A 25760-nucleotide genomic window follows, 5' to 3' on the forward strand; every position below is an offset into this window, starting at 1 on the left:
TGCATCTCAGTCCTAAAGGCATGGTAATCCTTGGGGTCCCCCCCAAACTTCTGCACCAATCCTGGTACCTTTCTGGGGAACTGAGTGGTTCTCCCCTTTTTGTCAGCATCCTGAGCCCTTCTCTCCTCGAGCCTCGCCGTCTGCAGCGCAAGTTGGACCTCCAGAGCTTGATACCTTTCTTCCAAGCTTGGACCAGCTCCAACCCCTGCGTCTCCGGTTCCGACTGGGTTGCTCATGATGCTTTCTCCTGCACAGGCAGCATACAGAGACTGTCAGACTGCTGTCAGGGGATGGTTAGCTGCTTGTGCTTAAAATTGTGCCCCTTCAGAGTTTGTGCGACCCCACAAACCTCTGTGTGTGACAGAGCTCCTCAGACATGTCTGCTCTAGTCACTAGTAGAGTCTGACAGTGGCTGTCTGCGGAAGCGCTTCCAGCAAAGAAGTTCCTTAACGGAAACGCGTCTCCTGGACTCACGACGTGGCAGCTTCCGGCGAAGCATGGGTCTCCCTGCAGTTGCTTCTGACACCTCCCCGCTATTTTCGCTCGAAGTGTCTCTCACCCCTTTCTCTCCCCTGCTGCTTCCTGCCTGGGCTGCTGCGTCTCTCTCAGCATTACTGAGATCCTCCTCCAGAGACCCCGCGCTCCCCCTGCTGGTCCCTGCTTTGGCTGTTGACTCTCTCCCAGTCTCTGGGAGCCTTACCACTTCCCTTTCCTCCGATGTCAGTTCCCTGACATGTAGCAATAGTCTTATTGCCTGACCCAAGGAATTCCAGGGTGACTTTGCCACATCTACTGCGCCTGGGCATATTTTACATTGAGAAATGGGGAACTTTCATTTTTAGTCTCCTCCCTTGCAACATATGACCTGCCACCTCTGATTTATTTTCAAAGGCCATGCACGTAGGCCTTATTGGCACTTCCAACCTGTAATGGAGCCAGTTTTCCACGTGACTTTCAAATGCAAAATATATTGCAACAGTGAGAAAAAGATTAGGGACAACGCACAGTCTGAACCTCTGGTGAAAGCCTGCCAAGTCATAAGAGCAGTCCCACTGTTCTCACCCATAAAGAATTAATTGCCAGTGGCGGCATTTTGTTTTTACCAGAGGTTCAGGCTATGTGTTGTGTTGCTCCAGTTTTGCTGTGTCTGTGGGCATAGATGTGCTGCCGTCTTGTGGGTTTCCAACCAAACTAAGAGGATTACATGCTTCTGTCGTACTGCTCTACCATTGTAACAAACTTGACATTGCCTCTTGTGCTTGCCAAACCATTCCCACTATTACGAGGAAACTATCCATGATCTTTAATCCCAGAATCAAAGGATATTCCTCTTGGTCTCTCACGCACCCTTTCTGTCTTCTGCAGACTTCAGAAATGTACATCTTAAATGTGCTCTTCCCTGCTCAAACTGGCAACATTCAGAATAATCTTCTCAAGAAACAAAGTGAAAAATGAATAATGCCATTTTTTTGCCCAGCTGTTCTGGGGGGTTTAATAACTAGATATGCACTGGAAGCAGAATTTCCCTCCCTCCCAAATGTTGATTTATGTACTACAGCTTCCATCAGTGGCTGTGCTGGCAGGTGCTGATGGGAGTTATAGTACAACATATGAAGGGGCACCAGGTTGGGGAAGGTTAGTATGAAGATTTCCTGTCAAGTAATTTCCCTACACAGAACAGGATAGAATAAAAGAGGAGTTTATTGTATAGAAAATGCTATCTTTGGTTTTATTTATTTCGGGGCGGGGAGATGACACCCCATGCTTCCCTCACTTGCAAATAAGCCCAGCCTTTTCTTCCCAGACACATGCCATGCTGAAACTAGCCAGTGCTTTACTCAAATCCCACTTGGGAAGAACAACAGCACTGGGATAAGAATCTTGCTGAGCAGCATACAATTCCTTGTTGGTGTTTTCACAGCTGTCCGGCTTCTGCTAAAAACAAACAGTGCATCATCTGTTCTTTCTTTGTTAGAGGGATAGGGTCGGGAGTGACGTATTGACTTGTGCAATGACAGTTTGCTTTCTTGGCATGTGTTTTTTTAAAGGGAGAGGAATCAAAAGATGAGGGCTCTTACATTGACAAATTGTGAGCTGTATATTCCAAGGGGGTTACAGTGATTCTGAGAATTAGTAGGGAATTACAGGTTTCACAGATAAGCCATAGGTGGATAGCTCAGTTGGTTAGAGAGTGGTGCTGATAATGCTAAGGTTGCAGGTTCGATCCCTGCATGGGGCAGCTGCATATTCCTGCATTTCAGGGCGTTGGACTAGATGATCCTCAGGGTCCTTTCCAATTCTACAATTCTATGGCAGGGAGCTGATTTAAATTTGTACTTGTTCAGTTGGACTTTGTGGTTTCATCTTGCAAGTAATTTTTTATAGTGTGAGTTATTACTTCTGGCACACACCCTTTTTTTTCATACGCCCACAATATATGTGCCTTTATTATTTGTCATTTATTTTTTTAAAAAACATATCATTCGCCTTTCCCTATAGTAAATGCACTAAATCTATTACATTGACCTTCAGTACTGGCATTGTGTTCTCATGAGGTTTCCACAGCTGAGGCATAGTTGTGGGTAGTTCAGCTGTAATAACCTCCCCTGAAGAATCTTGGGAAGTGTAGTTTGATGAGGATGTTGAGAATTCCCACACAGAACTACACATCCCAGGATTCCTGGGAGAGGAATATTAATATTAAACTGGTTTGTAGTGTAAATATACCTGCTGTTGCCCAAGTGCCATAAGCGGTGAATTTGAGATTTGCTGCATGAGGCTTTTTCTCCCTCTCCTTTCATAGAAATGGTTCTTGTTTATTCATATGCTATGTAGGAAGTACTCTAGAGGTGCTGAAAAATAATCATAATAGGGTGTTGTTTTGCTGTGGAATGCCAATGTTATATGTAGTGGAACTGACAGATTAGCAAGGAAGAGTTATACCCTCTAAACTTCCTTCAAGAGAGAGTGTGTGTATCTATCTATATTTAAATATATGTGATAAGACATCTCTCCTTTCCCCTTAAAATAGTCAGATTCTTGAGATAATGCATTCAGCTTTTTTTCCCCCCCAGACAGAATTAGAAAGATATCCCCAGACGTCTGCTTCATTTTTTGCTCGTCACGTTCTGAGCTTCCCCCTTGTATTAGAGGAAGTCAGCCAGCTATACATGCTTGAAAAGGCTGTCAGCTGTTGCTGAGTCACCTGGTATTGGCCAGCTGCCCAATATATTGCAAAAACCAGAATAAATGTCGTGTGACAGTGATTCATACAGTCTCAAGGAGATAATAGTCTACACTGGAAGGTAACCAAGACAGTGTTATATAGGCTAAAGTTGACATCAAAGCTTTAAGCAGGGGTCTGAACGTGGCAGTTCTGCAATTGCGCTCACAACCTCACTCAGTAATGGACTAGACTCTCATTTACATTTCTACTGCTTATAAATTTTGGATTGTCCCATGAAGAGTGGTCATAATCTTCAAAATACCACAACTCTGCTCTTTTCTGATATGCACAGTAGCTGGAATGTTTGGAGACGCTTTTGCACAAAGAAGTTAAGAAAGAGTGGCTTGGACGCTGGATCCCACAACACCAGGCCAACAACAACAACAACAACAACAACAACAGAGTCTCTTAAGCAGCTTTCTCATTCAACTGTCCCCCTTTCTCAGATTACTTCAATGTCTTTTTTGGGTTTATGTGTACCAACAAGTCTGGCTGCAGAAAAGTCCTTACCACAACTGCTGTCATCCATTCCTCTTTACTGGAAAGGGTTTCATTGTTGAATATATATATATTGTTGTTGCTATTTAGTCATTTAGTCGTGTCCGACTCTTCGTGACCCCATGGACCAGAGCACGCCAGGCCCTCCTGTCTTCCACTGCCTCCCGCAGTTTGGTCAAACTCATGCTGGTAGCTTCGAGAACACTGTCCAACCATCTCGTCCTCTGTCGTCCCCTTCTCCTTGTGTCCTCCATCTTTCCCAACATCAGAGTCTTTTCCAGGGAGTCTTCTCTTCTCATGAGGTGGCCAAAGTATTGGAGCCTCTGCTTCAGGATCTGTCCTTCCAGTGAGCACTCAGGGCTGATTTCCTTAAGAATGGATAGGTTTGATCTTGCAGTCCATGGGACTCTCAAGAGTGTCCTCCAGCACCATAATTCAAAAGCATCAATTCTTCGGCATATATATATATATATATATATATATATATATATATATATATATATGAATATATATATCCCTATAGTTGGAAAAGACCTGCTGCCTACAGGAGCTTTTGTAGTCCCTTTGTTCTGTTAGTGCAATTTGTGTGTGTGGAATTCTTCCGTTGTTAGGACAGGGCGTTGCATCTCCTTGGCTTGATTTTGGTGTTGCTGTGGCACTTACATCCTCTCCTGTGATGTGTGTGTGTGTGTGTGTGTGTGTGTGTGTATATTTCTGTGTTTGTGTGCGTGTGCACTTCACACTCTTTCAAGGTTTTTAATAACTAGGAACTAAAATTCACTTTCCAGTATAAGACGGTACTTCCATTTGTATGCGGTCATTTAAGTGTGTCTGCTATTTTTAATTCCTTCTTAACAGATGACCTCTGGTGGGACTGAGAGCATCCTGATGGTCTGTAAAGCTTACAGGAATTTGGCTTATGAGAGAGGAATCAAGCACCCAGAAATGTATGTAGCCCATTAGCCCATTATTTCCCCCCCCCACAAAGTAACTAATATAGGAGGTTATTTTCATTAAGCATCTTTTTAGACCAGTCACTACTTTAGCTTTGCATATGCTGGGCCAATACTGTTGATATTTTCACCCCCTCCCATTGCAAGAATCTCCTGATCTGATGTTTTGAGAAAGGAGGGGGCGGAAACTGCTTTTCTACTCTTCCGCTCCTGACTGACTGCCTGTGTGTGGAGACAGTCTTATCTATGTAGTGACTAGATGGCTGACTGGGAGATGTAACACTCATGCAAGCCAGTAGTTCTTTAGTTTGTAGTAGCTATTAGAAATAAAAGGAGTTATGCTTCACAGCTAGCTTCTGCGTGATTTATACTCTGCTGAGTCTGGTGCTCACAATGCACAGTTGTGGGTCCAGTGCACTGGGACCTGCTTTCCAGGACTGGAAGGTCTCTGAAAGTGCTCCAGTTGCCTAGCCCCATCAGGGCAGAACCAGTTATTGAGCCCAGTCTCTGACATCGGTTGAAAGGCGTACTGACAAATACTTTATACCGAAGAAAATGGAATCAAAAAATAAACGGGAGGGGTAACCAAACATGGTTCCTGCAGATGTTTTTCGGACTCCCAACTCCCATCAGTCCCATCCCCTATGGCTGATAGTCGTACTCTGAATTAAACTCTGCATTCACTGCAGAATGGCAAGAATTCAAAAAGCACAACTTTGAAACCTCTTCTAAATGCAACCCCCCAAAAAAGACTTTTGCTTATCTAGGAGCACTTTGGAGTTTGGTGGTGGTTCATGGAAGAATAAACTGTCAGTGGAGGCAGAATAATAGGATCACAAAGTTGGAAGGGACCACGAGGATCATCTAGTCCAGCCCCCCCTGCAATGTGGGAATCTTTTGCCCAATGTAAGGCTTGAATCAGCGACCCCGAGCCCTTCCATTTCAAAAGCTGCCTGCCATGCAGAGGGTAGTGACTCTTGTTTGCGACAAGCCAAATGCCCCACTGGGCATACAGAATAACTTGTGCAGTTTTCCAAACTGTGGTCTTGTGTGGTTGCTGTTTTTTTAATAGCAAAACAACTTATCAGAGGTCCATGCGATGCATGTATTTCTTTAAGTCCCCCACATCTCCCAGGCTTTCAGGTATATATCAGTTTATTTTTGTGCAGACAAGGAGAGGATGAAACAGGAAAGATACAAATCACGGGCAACTACAAACGTTTTCTGAGACATCTTGCTATATCTGTCTTCCCCAGGCTGGTTCCTGTGAGTGTCCATGCAGCATTTGATAAAGCAGCTCATTATTTTGGGATGAAGATTGTGCACATTCCATTGACCAAGACGATGCAAGTGGATGTTAAGGTATTGCTCAGATATTCTCAGACCTCTTATCAATAGTGACTCTGTAAAGTATTGAACATCGTTGGGCTTCCTAGGACAGGGTTCATCAAAAGGCCCTGTATCCCAATCATAGTTGCAGGCCTGATGTGCCATTCTGAAGACTGGTATCTAATAGGGCATCTTGACTGCCTGATCGTTTCCTCTTGATTTTTTTCAGGCAATGAAGAGAGCCATTACCAAGAATACAGCCATGCTGGTCTGCTCAGCACCGCAGTTTCCTCATGGAGTCATGGACCCAATTGAGGAGGTCGCAGAGGTAACTACCTTTGTGCTACTTCAACCTGAGATATACATTGCTTCCTGTAAGGGCGGGGGAGAGTTGTTTTCAACACACAAAGTTTATCCCTCCAGCCCCCGGGTCAATAGCTGATGACTGGAAAACCTAGCTGCAAGTACAGAACTGGTCTCCTGCATGGCACCATGTGTCCATAAATACAAACTCGCATCACTTGCAAAGTGATTGCAATATCCTGATGTAGCTGAGTGCAGCTCCACATCTTTGGAAGATAGCTGCAAACGGTTCTATTACCATACCTTCTGTGGGCTTAGGCCAGTGGTTGGCAACCTAAGGCCCATGGGGATTGTTTAAGCTGCCCATGGACCCCCACCACCCGCTCGGTCGGCTCCTGTGTGCTGCGCTAAACCAGCGCTGAGCAGAGTGGGGACTATTGGCAAAACCTACTGGTGTTCCGCAACTTTCTGACTAGTTGCAGGACCTTAGCCAGACCTAGCAGAGTAAACGCAGAATCCACGGAAGCAATTGGCGACTTGGCTGCAGACAGGATAGACGAAGCAGGAACCAGGAACTTGTAGTTAGGTGTTTATTATATACAGTGGCCTATTTACAGGAACAGAACACGGATCTTTTGCTAGCTCTCTCTGACACTGACACACAGAACCCTAACTCCAAACTCTGAACTAACACATTCCAGTTAGTAGGCCATTAATTATCACTCCCTTGAGATAGCTTGACCAATCAGGGAGCTGTCTCCATGTCTCTGTTATCACCAGGCATACTTACTCCTTCACATGATCTTCTGGCTGTCTGCCAAACCTTAACTGACTCTGTGTGAGTAGCTGCACGTACACAGTTTCCCAAGAGGGACCGCCTTCCGCGATGCTGGCCGGCTTCCCATTGGCTGCAGCCAATGGGAAGCTGCGCACACCTCCTCCGCTCTGGAAGGAGCACTGGAAATAGCGTTTGCACATGCATGCGCGTGCACTCCGGCCCACTGTGGCGTCTGCGGGACCGTGAACCGGCCGAAGCCACAAAAACTTTGCTGGCCCCTGGCTTAGGCATTTCAACTGCTCCCTCCTCCTTGCTTCAATGGAAGTTTTCACCAAGTGTCACCTGCTCTAGCAAAATGTATGACTTGCTGAGCAGATACCTGTGGGGGCTCAGCTCAGGAGAGAGCGAGCTGTATGTTCTGGCATGTGTCAGCTGTGGCTCTTGGTTAGAAGCATACATTTACATTGTACATGCAAATTTATGTAGCCAATTTATGCTCCAAATCCTGCCCTGGGCATTGGGGTGGGAGTCAGGCTGTACCTTAAGAGAGGGGCTTCAGCTCAGTGGTGGTGAACATGTTTTGCATGCCAAATATCCCTGCTTCAACCTCCTGGCATCTCTAGGTAGGAACGGCAATGATTTTTGCTAGATCTGACTTGGTATAAGGCTGTGCCCTACATTTCATACTGCTTAAGTATCCTGTAGTGCGAATACCAAGCACGAGCTGTTCAAGCATTTAGTTGGAAGTCGGAACGACCTTGACTTTGCCAGCAAAAGAAGACATGATCAAAACACGTCCCTCACAAGGTCCGTTCCTTGGGATCAGTTTTGGATTTGAAGCAACCTTGTATTGATACAGATCTCCCCGTTCCTTGACTTCATGAGGATCAAAGGGAGGATAACAGTTTGGAAATTACAAATAGAAGGACTTTTGGTAGACACTACCAGAATCTGAAGCCACTGGTCAGGGCCTCCTTGCTTGTAGAATGGTGAATATTGCATCTTTTTGGGGAAGAATGCTCAGTCGTTTTTTCAAACAATGTAAATAGGTTTGATACTTTTGCGGTTCACACTTGGCAGGAAGTTTCCATCTCGTTGCTTTTGGTTTAGCTGGAGAAACTAAGTTGATTTCCCCCTTTGGCACAGCTTGCATTGAAATACAAGATTCCCTTCCACGTGGACGCTTGCCTGGGAGGCTTTCTCATTGTCTTCATGGAGAAGGCAGGGTACCCTCTGAAGGGGGGCTTTGATTTCCGAGTGAAAGGTGTCACCAGCATTTCTGCAGATACCCACAAGGTGAGTTTAAGCAGGTTTAATGGAGGAAATCTAGCTTGAGTCGATTGTCCACTCTCCAAACTGGATCAGGCATGCTTCCTTTAATTCTGCTTCCGGTTCATTTGTACGGAAAGACTTTTGTGATCATTGCCACTGGACATTTGCCCTAAACTGCAATCCTAAACATTAGTCCTTGCAAATAAATCTCACTGCACATCTGAGTTAAACTTGTTTAGGTTCAGGGTATATAAGCATGATGGCAGATGTGTACAGGGCAGGAGAATTTGCCTTTGCAGGAAAGGAGTGGACTTGAATAGAAGACTAAATGCATTAATTAATACATTAATCTTCAGAATGTTTGGAACTGGGTTCAGATGTGATCCTCTGTCTTTTTAGCAAGTTGACACCTGTCCCCTTGTTATGTCCCATTTTTGAACGAGACACTCTAAATAGCTTGCAGGCTTCCCATAGGCATCTGTTTGGCCTTGGAGAGCGCGAGATCCCAGTGCAGGTGGGTCTTTGGCCTCATCTGGCAGAGCTCTCACCTGCCCATAGACTTTCAGCAGCTGCAATGCTTTATAAGAAAAAAGAAAATCCACACTTAACATTTTAAAAATCACTGAAGCCAGTGTGGAATCATTAAGTTGCCGGTTCTACCTGCAATTCCCTGCAGAAGAGGTTTGAACATGTCTGTGGAATTCAGTCTCCATCAGATTCTTGTGTGGGGGGATTTGTATTAAATGCTTGCTGCTTATTGCCTTGCAACTTGGACTCCCATCTCTTCCTCTGCAGTACGGCTATGCGCCAAAGGGCTCCTCCGTGATCCTGTACAGCAGTGAGAGATATCGGCAGTATCAGTTCTTCATTGCCCCTGACTGGCCAGGAGGTATCTACGCCTCCCCTACCATGTCTGGTTCCAGGCCAGGTGGCCTCATCGCAGCTTGCTGGGCGACCATGATGCACATAGGAGAAGATGGATACGTGGAATACACCAGGAAGATAATTGCAGCTGCGCGCTTCCTCGAAGCAGAGTACGTGCGGGGTTTAAAGGGGACAAAGCCAGATGCTTCAAATAGAGATTTTGAGAGATGGTCGGGGCCACCCATCTGCCATCCGTGACGTCATAATGTTGTTGAAATTTGTCCACCTGTCAAATTTGGCCCATGAGGCTGATCCTGATAAGGACATGGCCCATGAAGCTAAAAGAGCCCCCCATCCTTGGGATAGCAGGTGGTGGCAGCTCCTTGAAGAAGAGAGGCACACAGACTTACTCTATGAAAACTTAAGAAAACATTGGCCTCATTAAGATGTCATGCTGGTCAGGGGATGGGGAAGCTATGGCCTTCCAGATGTTGTTGAACTACAGCTCCCATTATCTCTGACCATGAGCCGCAGGTTCCCCACCACTGAGACAAACCATTGTTTAGTGTGATATGAACAGGCCTGTGCAAGCCTAAAGCTCACATGCTGCCCTCTCCTCCTCCAGCCAGCATGGCTGCAAGGAGTTTGGAAGTGTTGGCTTACATTTTCCTTTAACAGTGGCGTATTTGTCAGCCTTCTGGAAACCGTGGTTAAGAGACAGTGGGGAAGCTTCTGAACTGCTCCTTGCAGCTGTTCTAGAGGGGAAGAAGGGTGACACTGATCAGTAACTGCTTTCTGTGCTCTTTTAGGGAGAGATGGAGGGTTTCACTGAATTTAGAGGTAGGGAAAGCCAGCCTTTGACGATAATAAAAATCTGAACAATATTATCAGAATTAAATATAATTAGGGTGTATGCATCATTCCCCCCCCCCCCCGTCAGTATTAAAAGGCAATAGGAATATTTTGATTTTGTTCTGTGAAGTGCCCCGAGACCTCTGGGTATAGGGCGGTATATAAATTCAATAAATAATAATAGTGTAAACTTTTTAAACTTGTGTCTTTTTAAGGCTGCGGAAAATTGACGACATCTTCATCTTTGGAAATCCCGAGGTGTCTGCACTTGCTTTGGGGTCGGACACATTTGACATATATCGGTTGTCAAACATGTTAATAACAAGAGGATGGAATCTGAACATTCTGCAGTTTCCTCCAAGGTGAGCTTGTCTTGATTGTGGGCTCTGGGCTGAGTGCTTTGATGATCACCTGGGAGGTAGGAGAATGAGCAACAGTCAAGGAGCTGTTTTGGCACCCGCCTCCCCACCCCCGAGTAAAATCTATTTACCGCAATAGCCACATCAGAAATTACTACATTTTATGTGAGCCAAGTACTCTAAAGTGTCTGGAGTGAGAGGGCATGGCGAGGAAGGGCAAAGGAATTCACATGCCATTGTGCCACGATGCGAAGAGGGCGGGAAGCTTCTCCCCCATTTGATCTCGCAAAGGCGCTTTCTTTTTTAACTATTTTTTTAAACCAAAAAAGTGTTGACACAGATGGCTTCTGCATTTCAATAGCAGAGCGAAAAAGGTATTGACTCGTTGGGTGTTCTGTGACTTCACAACGCTCCGAACAAATAGCTTGGTTTCTCAAGAGGAACAGGAAGCACAGAGAAGCAGCGCTTCCTGTTGCATTCATGTAAATTTACAGCCAGCTCCAGTCTATGTTCGAAACCCAAAGCAGCTGCTGTATTCCACACAGGTGAGCATCGTGTATGGATGAAAGATACTCTTTGGATCTACCAGCAGTTTTCTAGAACTAAAAGAAAGGATATGTACAAATGCCTGCAAAACAGAACAGCACTATTGGGAGCAAAGCTAATTTTTTTAAATATCTCCTTCCCTAGTATTCATTTTTGCTTAACCCAAGTGCACACGAAGCCTGGGGTGGTTGAACGGCTGCTGAACGACATCAAAGAATGTGTCCATGATATCATGAAGTTCCCCAAGGGCAAGACTACTGGCCTGGTAAGATGACCCTCAAATTCAAAGGGGATGCTTTGGGTTGAATTTCAGCAGGAGCGTCTTGCGTTTGCAAAAAAATACTTGGACACGTTTACTGACTTTTCTTTTTGTTTTGTCTTTTATAGGGTGCTATCTATGGCATGGCCCAAGCCATCCCCGACAGGAATATGATTTCAGAGATTGCTGGTGCTTACTTGGACTGCCTGTACAGTACAGAAATGTCTCCTTCGTCTGAAGCACATGTGAATGGGTCTCCAGGCCACCACTGATTCTGTGTGCCTTGTCCGCTGATGGATGGTATTCTAAAGAATTCCAGGGGAAGGGAATGTTGGTCCTCCTGCAGATCATATGGCAGCTTGATCTCTGTTCTTGTCCCATCTCTCTTTCTGATAAGCATCGGCTCTGTTCACCATTTTGTTTATGTGAGTTTTCAGAGTCAAGTGGTTTCCCTCCCCCCTTTCTTTTTAATACTAACTCCTTGTGTTTCTTCACACTTGCTCACTGCTGCTACTACTAGTCTTCAACAGAACAGCTATATTTATGGCCACTGCGACTCCATTCTACTCCCCTCATTCTCAGGTGTTCAGAATCTATACATTCCTTTCCTTCCTCCTGCTTGGCTTCTTTGTCTGTTTGTGCTGAATGATGAGCCATGGGAAAAGAACTGAAAGTGTTGGAAGAGGAGAAAGGAGAAACTTGTTTGTTTGTTTTTTTCCAAATCACCAGGTGTGGGATTTGCTCTGAAAGGGAGATACGAGGTACTTAACTCTGTTCGTTTTCCCCATGGTACAGTCTTGCTGCTTTCCTCTTTCTCTGGATTTTTTTACAGTGCCGCCCACAGCCCTATTGAGTTGTGGCGTATCTGTGGAACAGCTTCAAGGGCAACACACTTATTCAGTTATCTGAATGTTTTGCTCCAGCTTAAAATAATGCACTCTCAGCAGCGTTAGAAAGCGATTTTGCGATTCCTAGGTGCCAGAATTGGATTCTGAGAAGTCCAGAGCTCTGCTCTCCTTCCTGCAACTGGTTGTGAGCTTTTATAAAAGTGGAGAGCACTAACATCAACTTTTTGTTTTGTTTTAAATGTAATCTTACAATAGCGGACTCCGTTTGGCTTTGTTTGTGCTGCGTTGACTGTAAGGCACATTTCTAAAAAGAGCACTCACAGGTTTGCCTTAATGTTGATAGCATTCCCCCTGGGAAGCCCAGGAAGGGAGCTGAATACCGTCAGTCAACAGGTGATCAACTCTCTTGTGGTACTACACTGAAAGCAACCTCAGTGGTGAATCAGCCTCAGGTATAATGAAAACATTCCTCTCCCCGTTCCTATTTATAGGTAGAACAGGACTTCACAACTGTGTTTTGGGCTACCTGCTGACTAGGAGGAGTGGTCTTCACTTGTATTCTGATTGTATACAGTTTGCTTTTAGAAAACAGCTATAATTCCTGCGCAAAGCTGAGAAAAGCAGGCACCAGTAGCTTCTTCTTGAAGTGAGGCTGAAAGCAGAGTTTTCAGTTGGGACTTGAGCCATTTTGATAGAGCACTAAGTACTTCACTGGGTCAGTCTCATGAAATATTTCATTACCTCCTACTTGGTAGCAGTGCTTCCTTTGAAGGAAGCACAAATGTGAATTTACAGAATTGTAGATTTGTGAAGCACATTGTTTTCCGCCATTATGACAGAATCCTTTTTGTGGCTTGATTTGTTCCGCGGGACATGTTCCCTTTTGACTATTGGGAATATTGGCTTAGCCCTCCATAGCCATCTTTCTGAATTAGTTTTAAATCTAGCCAGTCCAACCAGAATGCTTTGCATACAACTTGGACTTGTACAGAACTCATGATAACTTACTACTGTGTGCTGTTCACCAAGTTGACAGTTCTGCATTGTTTAAGAAAGGGAAACATTTGACCATCGCATCCTTGTGCATAATTCACCCAGAAATGTGTTTCAAGTAGTTCTGATTATGTTTTAGAGTGGAATGAAACTCTTGTCAGTTTCTGCAAGAAATGAGTTGGGTTTTGCAGTCCAATCAGGAAGTCGAAGATGTGTTTGCATACCACTTTTTAAAAAAAATATCCTGTAGGATACTGTCTCGGTACTATTTTATTTTGAACGCATAATCCATGTTTACTTTATCATGCATCATGTATACAATTCCAGGTTTAAAATAAAAAAATTCTAGGGCAGAAAAAAATAGTTGTTTTTTAATATTGTTGGGATGACTTTTCCATTTAGCAGATAAGATTTTTTAAAATGTAGAGCTGCATTCACCGGTAAACTTTTTTCAAATTAAGACAGTAAGTACTCACCTATTGGGGCCTTTCCTCCCAAAGTATTGTACAGCCTTCCACAAATTAGCAAGTATTATTACAACTGCAGGTCTGCTGCCAAATTTGTTTTTAACTTGGTTTTACAAAAGTATAAAATGTGAGAGTACATTCCATTTTCCTTTTCAGGTACAGTGGTACCTCAGGTTACATATGCTTCAGGTTACAGACTCCGCTAACCCAGAAATATTACCTCGGGATTAAGAACTTTGCTTCAGGATGAGAACAGAAATTGCGCAGCGGTGGCACGGCAGCAGCGGGAGGCCCCATTAGCTTAAGTGGTGCTTCAGGTTAAGAACAGTTTCAGGTTAAGAACGGACCTCCGGAACGAATTAAGTACTTAACCCGAGGTACCACTGTATAGTGGTATCTTGGTTCTCGAACTTGATCCGTTCAGACAGTCCATTCGACTCCCAAAACCATTCAGCAACTAAGCCATGGCTTTTGATAGGCTGCAGAAGCTTCCTGCACCCAATCGGAAGCTGCAGAGGACGTTTGGCTTCCGAAAAATGTTCGCAAACCAAAACACTTCCGGGTTTGAGAGTCAATTTGTTCGACAACTAAGCTGTTTGGGAACCAAGGTACCACTGTATTTGAGACAAACACTCAAAGATGTTGTTTACTAAAGGGTGCAATCCTATGGTCCCAGGGGCCATAGCATGGACTGGATCTGTCCTTCTGACATCACAGCTTGGACCTCTCAAGGGACTTCTCTCCCTTCTCTCATGGGACATTCTAGGAAATGGTTTGGATCCGAAAGTCATCCTAGTTCCCTACCCCACCCACCTCAAACTTTAGAGACATTTTTATTACATTTATATGCCACTTTTCTTCCAAGGATCTCGAGGTAGTGTACTTGGTTCCTCCTCCCCATTTCATCCTCACAACCACCCTGTGAGGTAAGTTAGTCTAAGAGATGGTGACTGGTCCAAGGTCATCCAGTGAGCATCATGGCCGAGTAGAGAGTTGAACCCTGCTCTCCCAGGTCGATACTCAAACCATTTAATTATGCTCATTGAAGTAACTGTAAAGCTGAAAAGAGGACATGGCAATGGAGGGCAGTCCTGTGACTTTCTTCCACCCAATAGGATGCTGGATAAGGTGGCAGGCTTGCCTTAAAATCCCACACATGCACACATCCCTTTCTTTTCTCAAAAAGCATGCAATCATTTATCGTGCCCTGGTAGAGAAAATGCCTGGTTTGAGTTCAGTCTGCTCATTGGTGTTCTAGAATATGTCCTTCAGCAGAAAGAAGGTAAGACTCTGGTAACGGGACAGATGTTAAGTTTATTGTAAACTGCTTAAGTCACAAGCCAGGTTGACTGTAACTAACTGTATGGCAGGTAGGGCTGGGCGATACCTGGTTTTATTGCCAGCTAAAAACATTGCAAAAGACCGATATATCACGATGTCTGAAATAAAGGATAGAGCTATGTAGAGGCACTGGCTGGCTTCACAGTTGTCCCCACAGTGTGATTTTTGCATAGCACAAACATACACCATGATTCACGATATATTGGCAGGTCAAAATTTATGAAACTGATATCACGATATGGACTTCAAACCAGTTTTGGATGGTATCTCGCCTACCTCAAAGGTAGCTTTTTACTGTGCTTGTATAATACTGCTTGAACAGACTACCGAGTAGCAACACTGAATTCTGAGAGGCAATAAACATGCCATGAGAGAGCTTTGACAAAAAAAACAAAATAATGCAATGGCATGGATTTTTAAAATGTCAGGGTACCATCATGTAGTGGGCTAATACTAAGGCTCTGTTAGCAACTGGATAAAAATATTTGTTTGCATCAACATCTCACTCTTCTCCCTTGGCATTGCCTTGGCCAACAGAAGACTGTAGATGGCAAGGATGGCCGATTCTAAGCCATCGTGTTTGCCACTTGCTCTATGAAGCTGGCCAAGTTGATATCCCGCTCCGATAAGCCTCCACACTCATGGGTGCTCAAGGTTATGTGAACCTACAAATACAAAAAACGAAAACAAAAATGTAGTCATCATGCTGAATGGGAATACAGGAAGCACACATCAAGTTTGCAAGCACCCTAGAGCAGTAGAGCACATTTTAAAAGTTCAGTACTGCAGTATGAAGTACCTCTTACTCTCAGCTCCAGAGAGTACACCAGCACAACTTAAGGCTTAATCCAGAACTTTCCATGTTGGTGACATGCTTTTTAGACATGCATCATTTCACAACACTGTATAATTCAGTTTTGCATCATTTTGTGACACAGTAGTTCAGTTTTTACTAGCGAACTAACCCCTTTCCGGCCCCGAGAGGAGTGTGGGGAGCATTGGCGCAACACACCTACACACTGCAGCCAACACAGTGTTTGGAAAACTCTAGCTTCATCTATGCCACATACATTAGAAGGATCCACTTTGGATCTAGGGGAATTCTAAAGAGCTCTATTGCTTCTTAACTGCTGGCGAAACATTGATTTTAAAGTGGAAAAAAGAAATACTGATGCTTGGCCAAGGGACACGATCCTCCTTTTATGCAACCTAAGAGGAAGACTATGAATTACGCTATAGGCATAAATAGCAAAGCCCTAGTGGTTCCTTCCCCTTCTTTTGCATTGGAAAAGGAAGAGTTGTTTACTCAGGCAGAGGACTGTAGTTCAGTAGTAAAGAATCTGACTTGTTTTCAGCATAAGTCCCCAGCATTTGCAGCTGGGGCTGGGAAGACCCCATGCCTGATACATAGACAGCTGCTGCCAGTCAAGGGTAGACTATACTGAGCTAAGTTGCACCCATCTTCTGGCTCTGTCTAAGATAGCTTCCTGGATTTCTAACTGCCCCCTGTCAAGCCGCTGCAGAATACCATACCTTTGAAAGGAAGAGGACAGGCCCAAGTTGGCTGGCAGGGGTAAAATGTAGCTGGTAGGTGACATTTTGGAGGGAGGGTTAACACCCCTCTCCTAGGCTCCTCAATGGTACATGCTTAAGGGGGGAGGGAAACACAATGGGAATTGGGGAGATGGAAAGCACATTTGGTTATCTTGATCTTAAGCCAGTAGCATTTAATCACATGCAGCTCAATCCTACTCATGTCTACTCAAAAAGTTAGCCTCGTTGAGCTCAGCGGGGCTTATTCCCAGGTGAATGGTGTAAATTATAAGATTGCAGCCGCAGACCGCTTTGTCTAAGCTTGGACAGCCAACTGTTCTCTCTTACCTTGTTGTAGACATTGAACCATTCAGGGTGGTGGTCCAGTTTTTCTGCCTGCAGAGCTACTCTGGTCATAAATCCAAAGGCCTGCTCACGAGATGCAAAGGGCGAGTTAGGAAAGCACACACATGGAAGTTCGCACATGATGAACTTCATAAATATCAACCAATACTCATTTCTCTCTGCACAAGCTTGTCATTGACTCTTACAGAGTTTAAAAAATGTAATAATTTGGTAGAGAATGGGAGGCTTAAACTGCATTTAAGTTAAGCTATTACCCTGAGGGGTGGGGACGCAGGTGGCGCTGTGGGTTAAACCACAGAGCCTAGGATTTGCCGATCAGAAGGTTGGCGGTTCGAATCCCCGCGACGGGGTGAGCCCCCGTTATTCGGACCATGCTTCTGCCCACCTAGCAGTTCGAAAGCACATCAAAGTACAAGTAGATAAATAGATACCGCTCCGGCGGGAAGGTAAACCTGCTTGAGCTTCCCTGGAATAAAATGCAGACAAAAGAACTATGATGCGGGGATATTATTATTCTTTGTACCCGATTGAAGTCCTTGAAGTGGAACTCCTTGTAAATGGCATCTCTACCCTCCACCTCATTCCATCCAACAGCTCTGAGATTGGGCAGCAGTTGTTCTCTCTCTTCGCCACTTAGTCTGTGGGCTTTTCCCGCCTAGGAAAAACAACAAGAGAGAGAAAATGGAACTGCCACAAGAGCTTTAAGATCACCTTCAGAACTTCGTAATACAAGCTTCATTTGGAATGCACACACTCAACTGGGGTGGAAAGCAGGACAATCGGTCTTGGAAGAAGAAACAAACTAGTGCGCACATCAGCGAATGACAAAGCAAAACATCTCAACTCCCCATTTCGAAAAAGTAATTCGGACCGAAAGCTCAGAGGGTGGTTTGTTCCATGCATGCGAGTAGACTTTGACTTGCAGCTGAGCAACAGATGAGCAACCAAAGAACGTCCGTTGGAGCAGGTCAGGTGTGGGAAGGGATTTGTCCACGAGCCATTTGATAGGGTAAGGCAGGCAGATGTTTTGGGACTACAATTCCCATCATCCCTGACCACTGGTCCTGTTAGCTAGGGATGATGGGAGTTGTAGTCCTAAAACATCTGGAGGGCCAAGTGTGGCCATGCCTGGGGTAAGGTGTTCATACTTCACTTGTTTCAGAGTTATTTTGGATCAATTGAACCATCTGTGTGAGAACATCTGACAAGATGTTTGCCCCACTTTCAGCTACATTTTTTTCCTTTCTTTGTGGGAAACCCCACAAAAAAATTGTAATATGCCATTAGGAACAGCCCAGTGTATATGTTACCTACAGTAGAGGTGAGGAATGGAGCTCTCCAGATGTTGTTGGACAAAGCTCCCATCACCCCTGGCCAATGGCCATGCTCTCTAGTACTTATAGGAGTTGAAGTCCAGGTGTTTGAACCCATCCTTTGGCCAACAGGCTAAATTGCAAGCCCTTCTGTATCCCCTACTCCCTGGGCTCTGTCTTGGCAGCTACACTAGGCTATACATCTAGGGCTTATGAACAAGAGCACCACCGATTCGAAGACACAACGGTACACACTGCTTGGCAACTTTACCTGGAATCTAGAGAAAAGAGCAACACTAGCAACAGAATCCTGATTTTAGGCGTTTTCACTGTCAACAAGTTGCTATCAATTTGGTTTTTTGCGTCATGCAGTTGGTGTCTTTGATTAGACGCTCTCCTAAATTGCACCACAACGCATGCCTCCAACGTCACATCATGTGCGCTGTTGGGGTGCAGTGCATTTCCTGTCTTTGGGAAAGCTTTTCTTAAAGCATGTGGCTATTCTCTGGGAAATAGGAAGCACCCATGTTTATATGAAGAGAGAAGGCGACGACTTTGGATTTGATATCCTGCTAATTTATCACTACCCTGAGGAGTCTCAAAATGGTTAACATTCTCCTTTCCCTTCCTCCCCCACAACACTCTGTGAGGTGAGTGGGACTGAGAGACTTCAGAGAAGTGTGACTAGCCCAAGGTCACCCAGCAGCTGCATGTGGAGGAGCGGAGAGGCGAACCCAGTTCACCAGATTACAAGTCCACCGCCCTTAACCACTACACCACGCTGGCTCCCAGTGAAGGGGGATGGGGGGAGAGAAACACTGCTACACATTAACCAGCCTGTTTGTGGTTAATGGTTAAAAGCTATTGCATTACTTTGTTCTGCCATTTAAACTACCTGGATATTGGGAGGGACAGAGAGCGGCAAATCGGGAACAGCCAGTACTGTTGTCCATAGCACAGTAACTTATTGGAAGCAGGCTCTCTAATGCAATGAACCCCTCCCCAGTCTGCAGCAGATTTTGTTTGAACCAGAATTTGGATAATAAATTGAACCACTTTGGGTAATATTTTATGTAACTGCTATTACTGCTGGGGTGGAGGGAAGGTGGAGAAAAACCACACCATTATTATGCAAGAACAAGCTTCCCAATCCATGGCGATCCAAGGATAGGCTGGCTTACGTAAGGCAGTGTCGTCAGCAGGAGGCACAACCAGCCTTTGCCAAGCCATGGCCTTGCAAGGTCTTCTATAAGGTCATGAGACTGTGTGTCCCAACACAGCCCATTGCCTACTAGTTGTATCATACTTGCTGCTTGCCAGCTATTCCCATCCTGTGCTAATTGCTGGTGGGACTGTAGATCCACAAGGCACCTACTCAAAAGTAGTCTCAATTTTTTATGTTTTATTTTTGCAGAAGAGGAGGGATGCTAGCTAGGGAACTTTTATTTTTTGCTAGTTCATCTTTATTAGTTTTTTTTTACAACAGAAATGCTTTCTCAACATGAAATCACAATGAAAAATTTCAGTTTTCTTATTGATAAACATGTAATTTTAAATCATAATAAAGAAAAATAAAGATATATTCTTGTTCCTTTGATTCATTGATATTCTAATTACCTCTGACTTCCCCGCCCTTCTTACTTGGGTCTTTTAAAGTTCTTGGTTGAGTGCGTATCATAATAAAGCTAGGTTAGTGGTAACAAACTTTTTCATTACTATTTAATGTTTCCCATTACAAGAGTTAATCTAAACCAGTCAAAATTTTTAGTGCTCCGCAGTGGTCTATCAGGTATTGTTGAAATATATTCCAATCTTTACTATTTTTTTGTTTCACTTGATCCCTTATCTGCCGTGTCAGTTTGTCCATCTCAGCATATTCCATCAGTTTAATCAGCCAATCTTTTTTTTTTACTGGTATGGTTTCACTTTCCCATTCTGTGCAATCAAACGCTCACCGCTGTGGTGGCATACATGAATAGTTTCTTTAAGTCTCTTGGAATCTCCCTCCCAATTATCCCTAAAAGAAATGCCTAAGGTTTTGGGGAAATTGAAATTTTGAACATCTTTTCCAACTCATTATAAATTAAAATTCCCTCGTTCTTTTACAGGTCCCCCAAACATGATACATTGATCCCACCTCCTTGTGTTTCCAACACTGGTCTGAATTATTTTTGTCCATTATTGCTAATTTACTCGGTGTTATGTACCAGTGGTAGAAGATCTTCATATAGTTTTCCTTAATAGTATAACATGTTGTGAACTAGATCTCTTGTCCACTTTACCATGACGGATTTTACCTCCTCATCTTTAACTGACTATTCTAATAAACTTTTATACATTTTGGAACATTTAACAAGGCTGTAGAAGCCTTGCCAACCTGTTTCCTTTTGTAAAGCCTTTTCGTTTTTTTGTCGTCCGTCCCCCCATGCATTGATGGGCTCCGTTCTAGAACAGGGGCTAGCAGAGCACCAAAGGGGGTGGAGGTGGGGCTGGTGCCTAGGACAGGCAGAGTCAACACGTTCTAGCTTGGACCACATCCTCATCTCTGCAGAGTTCTCTAAGGGCAAGACGGAGGCTGAGGTGGAGGAAGCTGGCAGGCAATTTCATCCCTGCAAGTAGGAAGGCAGTTAAGAGGGTGGGGCTGGGGGCTGGCTTTGGACCAACTGAGGTTAGCAGGGCAGTTCCCACTTGCCCTAAAGTACCAGTATCCATGAGTTGACAGCACTATGCTGGTGGGTTGTGCTTTTCAACAACTAAAACACAGCAAAGAATTTGTTTTTGCCAAGCACCAAAGGCTGAATGTGCACAAGTTAAACTTGCGTAAGTTGTGGGCTTACTGTACATTGGTTTTATAACACAACCACAACTTTGCATCACCATGCAATACTTAAGATAAGTTACTGAATATCAAATATTTCTGTAATTAGCCTGCCTTTCCCGTTAGGGCAATTTGCTTGGATTAGATGCCACTGTGGTTTCTTAAAAGGACAACAAAGAAGCTTTTGTAGATAGCTCAGTTGGTTAGAGTGTGGTTCTGATGACGCCAAGGTCACAGGTTTGATCCCCATATGGGGCAGCTGCATATTCCTGAATTGCAGGGGGTTGGATCAGATGAACCTCAGGGTCCCTTCCAACTTTGCAATTCTATGAAAACAGTATTCATATTAGATCAGGGAAGCATCACTAAGGCGATGCCTGGTAGGTTCCTGCTTTGACCATCTTACAAACCAGCTGAAGATGTGGATTGTTCAAGATTCTGGTCATATATAAACACACACACACACATACATGTATATGAGGTTCTTGAGGCTTCTGTTGTGTATGAGGTAACTCACACTGCTAGTGTGTAGAGCAGGCTTCCTCAAACTCGGCCCTCCAAATGTTTTTGGCCTACAACTCCCATGATCCCTAGCTAGCAGGACCAGTGGGGAGATGATGGGAACTGTAGTCTCAAAACATCTGGAGGGCTGAGTTTGAGGAAGAGAAACCTTCACAAGGCTGGAATCCCCAAAAGGAGGGGGCTTTCCTTTGATCCTCCAGATGTTGTTTTATTCCCCTTAGCTCCCATCAAGATGACCAGTGCTTAGGTATGGCTAGAGATGCACTTCAGCCACCCTACTGTAAAACAGCAAGCTCACGGAGGGCTAAAGAACAGCCCCCCCCAAACCGGGCACCCTCCAGATGTTTGGGACTACCAACTCCTGCCAGCCCCATCAGTCAGGTATGATGGGAGTTTCCAGTCCAACAGTATCTGGAGGGTCGCAGGACCCTCACCCCTATACCCCGCAGGGAATATTCAGGGAGTCACTCAAAAGGGGTTTCTTCCCATTTTCATCTCAGCCAATTGTTTTGCTGAAGTGCAGCTGCACTGAGTAAACACCGCTCGGTGCAATAAAGCTCCAGCCTTTGCCCTTTGAGTGAGATCAGTAGATAAGCTGGCACAAGGTATCTTAGCAACAATAAAGGAGAAGGGACAGGAGGAAGGGAGGCTGTCAGAGCCCACAGTTTTTTGCTCTTCTAATAAACCGCCTGCTAGAAGGGAGGAGGCAACTGACCAGAGAAAAGGAAAACGGGTTCACCTCTACCATGGGAATGGATGTTTCAAGAGCTCGCATTCAGTTTTAAGATGGATGTTGGTGCTGTCAAGGCAGCCAGCACACACTGGTGCGGTTCTTCCACTTTATCCTTGAAGTGGCTAGTTCTCCAGCAATTAATGGAAGGTTAAAAGCAAATCCGGATAAGGCAACTGCAAAAAGCAGGCTCTCCACTCCTGAAAGGGTTAAGTCTCTGGGAGTGGGATTGTGCCACAACTCTTGCAAATCCCGGCCCATGACAAAAAAACAAGATAAGGTAGTGATGACTAAGCAGGGATAAATCAATTCTTTCAGTCCTATTGAAAAAACCCACTTCTTTCCATGGGGGGAAAAGAGGGATTGAACCACCCTTTTATAGGTTAAACAAATCAACACTTTAATTATGCAACCTTGCCATACAATGCAAGAATGGGATTTTAAAGTGACACTCCTTGATTTCATCTATTCATTTTGAAGACGACGTTCTCTTCCTGGCACACTTAATTTGGCAGGCTTTGCCCCACTTTCAGATGCTGCCCAGAAATGGAGAGAGATTACATCCATCAAGGATGCATATGGAAGTCATGTAGACAAGCCTAGAGAAGGCCTCACCTGCTAAGGCAGGGATGGAGAACCTGCAGCATCTTGTTGGACCCCATCTCCCATCATCCTTGATCACTGGCCATGTTGACTGGGGCTGATGGGAGCTGGAGTTCAGCAAGTTCCCCATCCCTGTGCAGGGTCTGTGATGTTGTGCTGCTGTTAAAAATGGCAGGCATTCAGGATGAAGACATTCAGAAGACACAAATGATGGGTGGAGAACAGTGTCCTTCAACCTTAAGTCTGCAGATGCTCTTCCCATTATCCCTAGCCAGTTTGGCCAACAGTTAGGAACGGAGAGAGCAGGTGAGGTCCAGAATATCTGGAGAGCACGCATTTGTGGTAAGCCAGAACAAGGTATCCACTAGCAATCTCATTGCTGCTTGTAATTAGGTCCTAAAGTAAACAGTTTCCAATTCATTTGGCAATTGTCTGTTTATAAAGGTCACAAAGGGTTGGATCCAAACTGCATGAGTTGCATTTAGGTCCCACTGCTGTCAGTAGAGCTTAAGTTAGTCATGACTAACTCAAGCCCTATTGATTGCAGTGGAACATCAACACAACTGGTCCCAACCTATGTTGTTTTACTTTAGTTTGCAGGCTTATGAGTAAACCTGTTACTAGGATTCTTCATCCTTGGTGTTGACAGCCACTAGCTTTAACCATTTCCTTACCCACTGAGTCTCATGCCTCTTGTCAGCTTGCTTCCCCTATCTAATGCTTCTGACCATGAGTCCTAGGCTGTGGGTGTGCATGTTTAATGCCTCACAGATCTGATCTGCTTTTCCCCCCTTTCCTCTCCAACATAGGAAACAAAAAACGCTTTCCACATGCTTTCCACAAACCATTAAAGTCCACATGCTTCTCATTACAGCAGACTGCCGAAAGCATTTAAGGGGGAACGTCACACCAGCAAATGCAATTTTCTAACTTCCTGGACCCAGTTATAAACAACAGATGCATGAAAAGCTAATTCAGGCATACAGCAGAAGTTACTTTGTCTACTTACTTGGAACTTAGAAAGGTATAGCAACTCCCTTTCAGGCTTCAGCTGGGGATGGCAAAAGTTGCAAAATGTATTACCCAAAAGGCAACAACATCCTCCACTCCCCCAAAACTCAGACATGAAACATTGACTGCGTATGCACCATCCATTTAAAGCACACGTCCCCCCAAGAATCCTGGGAACTGTAGTTTAAAGATACAGGGAACTGAAGCTCTATAAGGGGCAAACAACAGTTCCCAGAGTCCTTTTTTGGGAGGGTGTGTGTGCCTTAAACCAGATGTTTCCAAGCTTGGGTACCTAGATTTTATTTTACTACAACTCCCATCATCCCAACTAGCTAGCAAGACCAGTGGTCAGGGTTGATGGGAGTTAGAGTCCCACCTCTCCATTCTTAAGGAAATCAGCCCTGAGTGCTCACTGGAAGGACAGATCCTGAAGCTGAGGCTCCAATACTTTGGCCACCTCATGAGAAGAGAAGACTCCCTGGTAAAGACCCTGATGTTGGGAAAGATGGAGGGCACAAGGAGAAGGGGACGACAGAGGACGAGATGGTTGGATAGTGTTCTTGAAGCTACCAGCATGAGTTTGACCAAACTGTGGGAGGCAGTGGAAGACAGGAGGGCCTGGCGTGCTCTGGTCCATGGGGTCACGAAGAGTCGGACACGACTAAATGACTAAACAACAACAGAATCCCACAACATCTGGGGACACAAAGCTGGGAAAGGCTGATTTCAGTGCCTCTTTCACCTGTCTGCTTCAGTCCCTCCCAAAAACAGGAGCAGCAATCTCAAAGCTGAAGGCTCTTAAAGCAATATTTACACCTAGCCAGGAACAAAATTAGGCTTTATTTCACCCATGCATTTGTGCGCACATATACACACATGCTGGGAACCTCAATGGCACCCCTCTGGAGGCTTCACCTGGGGGGGGGGGGAAACCTGGCTAGCCCCTCCTCACCCCCTAGCTAAAAATAGAAAATGCCAGACGGTCTCTCCATCCCTCCCCCCACTGCCCACCCCCTTGCTCTGCTGGGTTCAAAGGTGCCACGGTTCTTATAGGACGCCAAACCACCGTATTTTATGACTGGCCGTGTGCCTAACAAGAGTACAACCGTCGTAGCCGTAGAAATACTACAGCTTTCAGAGAGATCCGTTGAAATGCAAAAGAGAGTATCACCTTAAGACATTGGGATTCTCCCCATCTTCGAGTCTTGAGCCTAAGCACACACACAAAAAACCCTTCCTCCCGCCCCACCCCTCCTTTAAAGAAGGGCAGGGCGTTTAACTTGGCTTACGCATTAACTCGTCCACCTATTTCACCTGAGCGGCTCCACCTCCTTCAGTGCCTCCGCCGCTTTTGCACCAGGAGGGATCTCTTAAGCTAGCTTTGCAAGCCACCGTGCAAGAACCTGCAACAAGAAAGCACCTTCTCTAACTTACCATGCTTGCAGCCGGTTAACTAGCAGCCGGGTTGTGCAAGCAACAGGAGGGCGGGCGGGCGGGCGCTCATAGCACCGCCCGGGCGCTTCGCAGACGTCCTGCTCTCGGCCTTGCGTTGGCGGAAGAGGGCGGGGCCTCTGTCCGCAGGCTGCTCACTGGGAGCGGGGGTAGCTTTTTCAATGATTAACCAGTGACGTATCAGCGGAGGTGGAATCTCGAGGCGCGCAAGGTTCCGAAGCGGCCCTTTGATCTTGAATGGAACAAGGGTTCGCGCGAGGGGGCGGGGCGGGCCAGATTAAGGGTGAGCGAAGTGGGAGAGGGAATACTCCGCCAAGGCAAGAGGATGCTATGTGATTTGCCAGTGATTCTCGAGCGGTGATTCCTGTATTTCTTAGGCGGGTTGGGCTAGATGACCGCGTGGGTCGCTTCGGACTCTACAATTCCATGATTCTAAGATGGGCAGAAATCTCTATGTGGGACAAGAAGTTACAGTTAGAACTGGATATGGAACAACTGATTGGTTCAAAATTGGGAAAGGAGTA

The 25760-nt window shown here is 45.1% G+C and overlaps 2 protein-coding genes across 3 annotated transcripts in view; one reads left to right on the forward strand and one right to left on the reverse strand.

The window, feature by feature from the left end:
- Nucleotides 1-15030, forward strand: part of SGPL1 (sphingosine-1-phosphate lyase 1) — a 41986-nt gene extending 26956 nt beyond the window's left edge. Inside the window, exons 7-14 of the mRNA XM_082222084.1 lie at nucleotides 4583-4671; nucleotides 5934-6039; nucleotides 6236-6334; nucleotides 8234-8383; nucleotides 9155-9393; nucleotides 10291-10437; nucleotides 11125-11245; nucleotides 11368-15030. Coding sequence (XP_082078210.1) covers nucleotides 4583-4671; nucleotides 5934-6039; nucleotides 6236-6334; nucleotides 8234-8383; nucleotides 9155-9393; nucleotides 10291-10437; nucleotides 11125-11245; nucleotides 11368-11511 — 1095 coding nt within the window. The 3' untranslated portion in view covers nucleotides 11512-15030. The remainder of the gene's footprint in view (nucleotides 1-4582; nucleotides 4672-5933; nucleotides 6040-6235; nucleotides 6335-8233; nucleotides 8384-9154; nucleotides 9394-10290; nucleotides 10438-11124; nucleotides 11246-11367) is intronic.
- On the reverse strand, nucleotides 14842-25378 carry PCBD1 (pterin-4 alpha-carbinolamine dehydratase 1). Of its 2 annotated transcripts, none has more exons than XM_082222245.1 (5): nucleotides 25219-25378; nucleotides 17311-17442; nucleotides 16770-16850; nucleotides 15272-15553; nucleotides 14842-15234 (listed from the first exon to the last, which is right to left on the reverse strand). In XM_082222245.1, exons 1-4 carry the CDS (start codon nucleotides 25219-25221, stop codon nucleotides 15455-15457), a joined length of 315 nt encoding a protein of 104 aa, XP_082078371.1. In that variant the 5' UTR covers nucleotides 25222-25378; the 3' UTR covers nucleotides 14842-15234; nucleotides 15272-15454. The 2 variants fall into 2 exon arrangements, with proteins under 2 accessions (XP_082078371.1, XP_082078370.1); XM_082222244.1 differs by lacking the exon at nucleotides 25219-25378 and adding an exon at nucleotides 23783-23914.
- Between the last annotated feature and the right edge of the window lie 382 nt (nucleotides 25379-25760).

This window comes from Podarcis vaucheri (assembly GCF_965113315.1).
Source record: "Podarcis vaucheri genome assembly, chromosome: 5".
NCBI classification, from domain to species: domain Eukaryota; kingdom Metazoa; phylum Chordata; class Lepidosauria; order Squamata; family Lacertidae; genus Podarcis; species Podarcis vaucheri.

Coding starts and splice junctions, on each gene's coding strand:
- PCBD1 (XM_082222244.1), bottom strand. CDS start 23,899: ATGTCTGAGTTTTGGGGGAGTGGAGGATGTTGTTGCCTTTTGGGTAAT. Junction 16,851..17,310: donor ACTTCAAGGACTTCAATCGG/GTACAAAGAATA, acceptor TCTCGTGAGCAG/GCCTTTGGATTTATGACCAG. Junction 15,554..16,769: donor GGTTCAATGTCTACAACAAG/GTAAGAGAGAAC, acceptor TTGTATTTGTAG/GTTCACATAACCTTGAGCAC.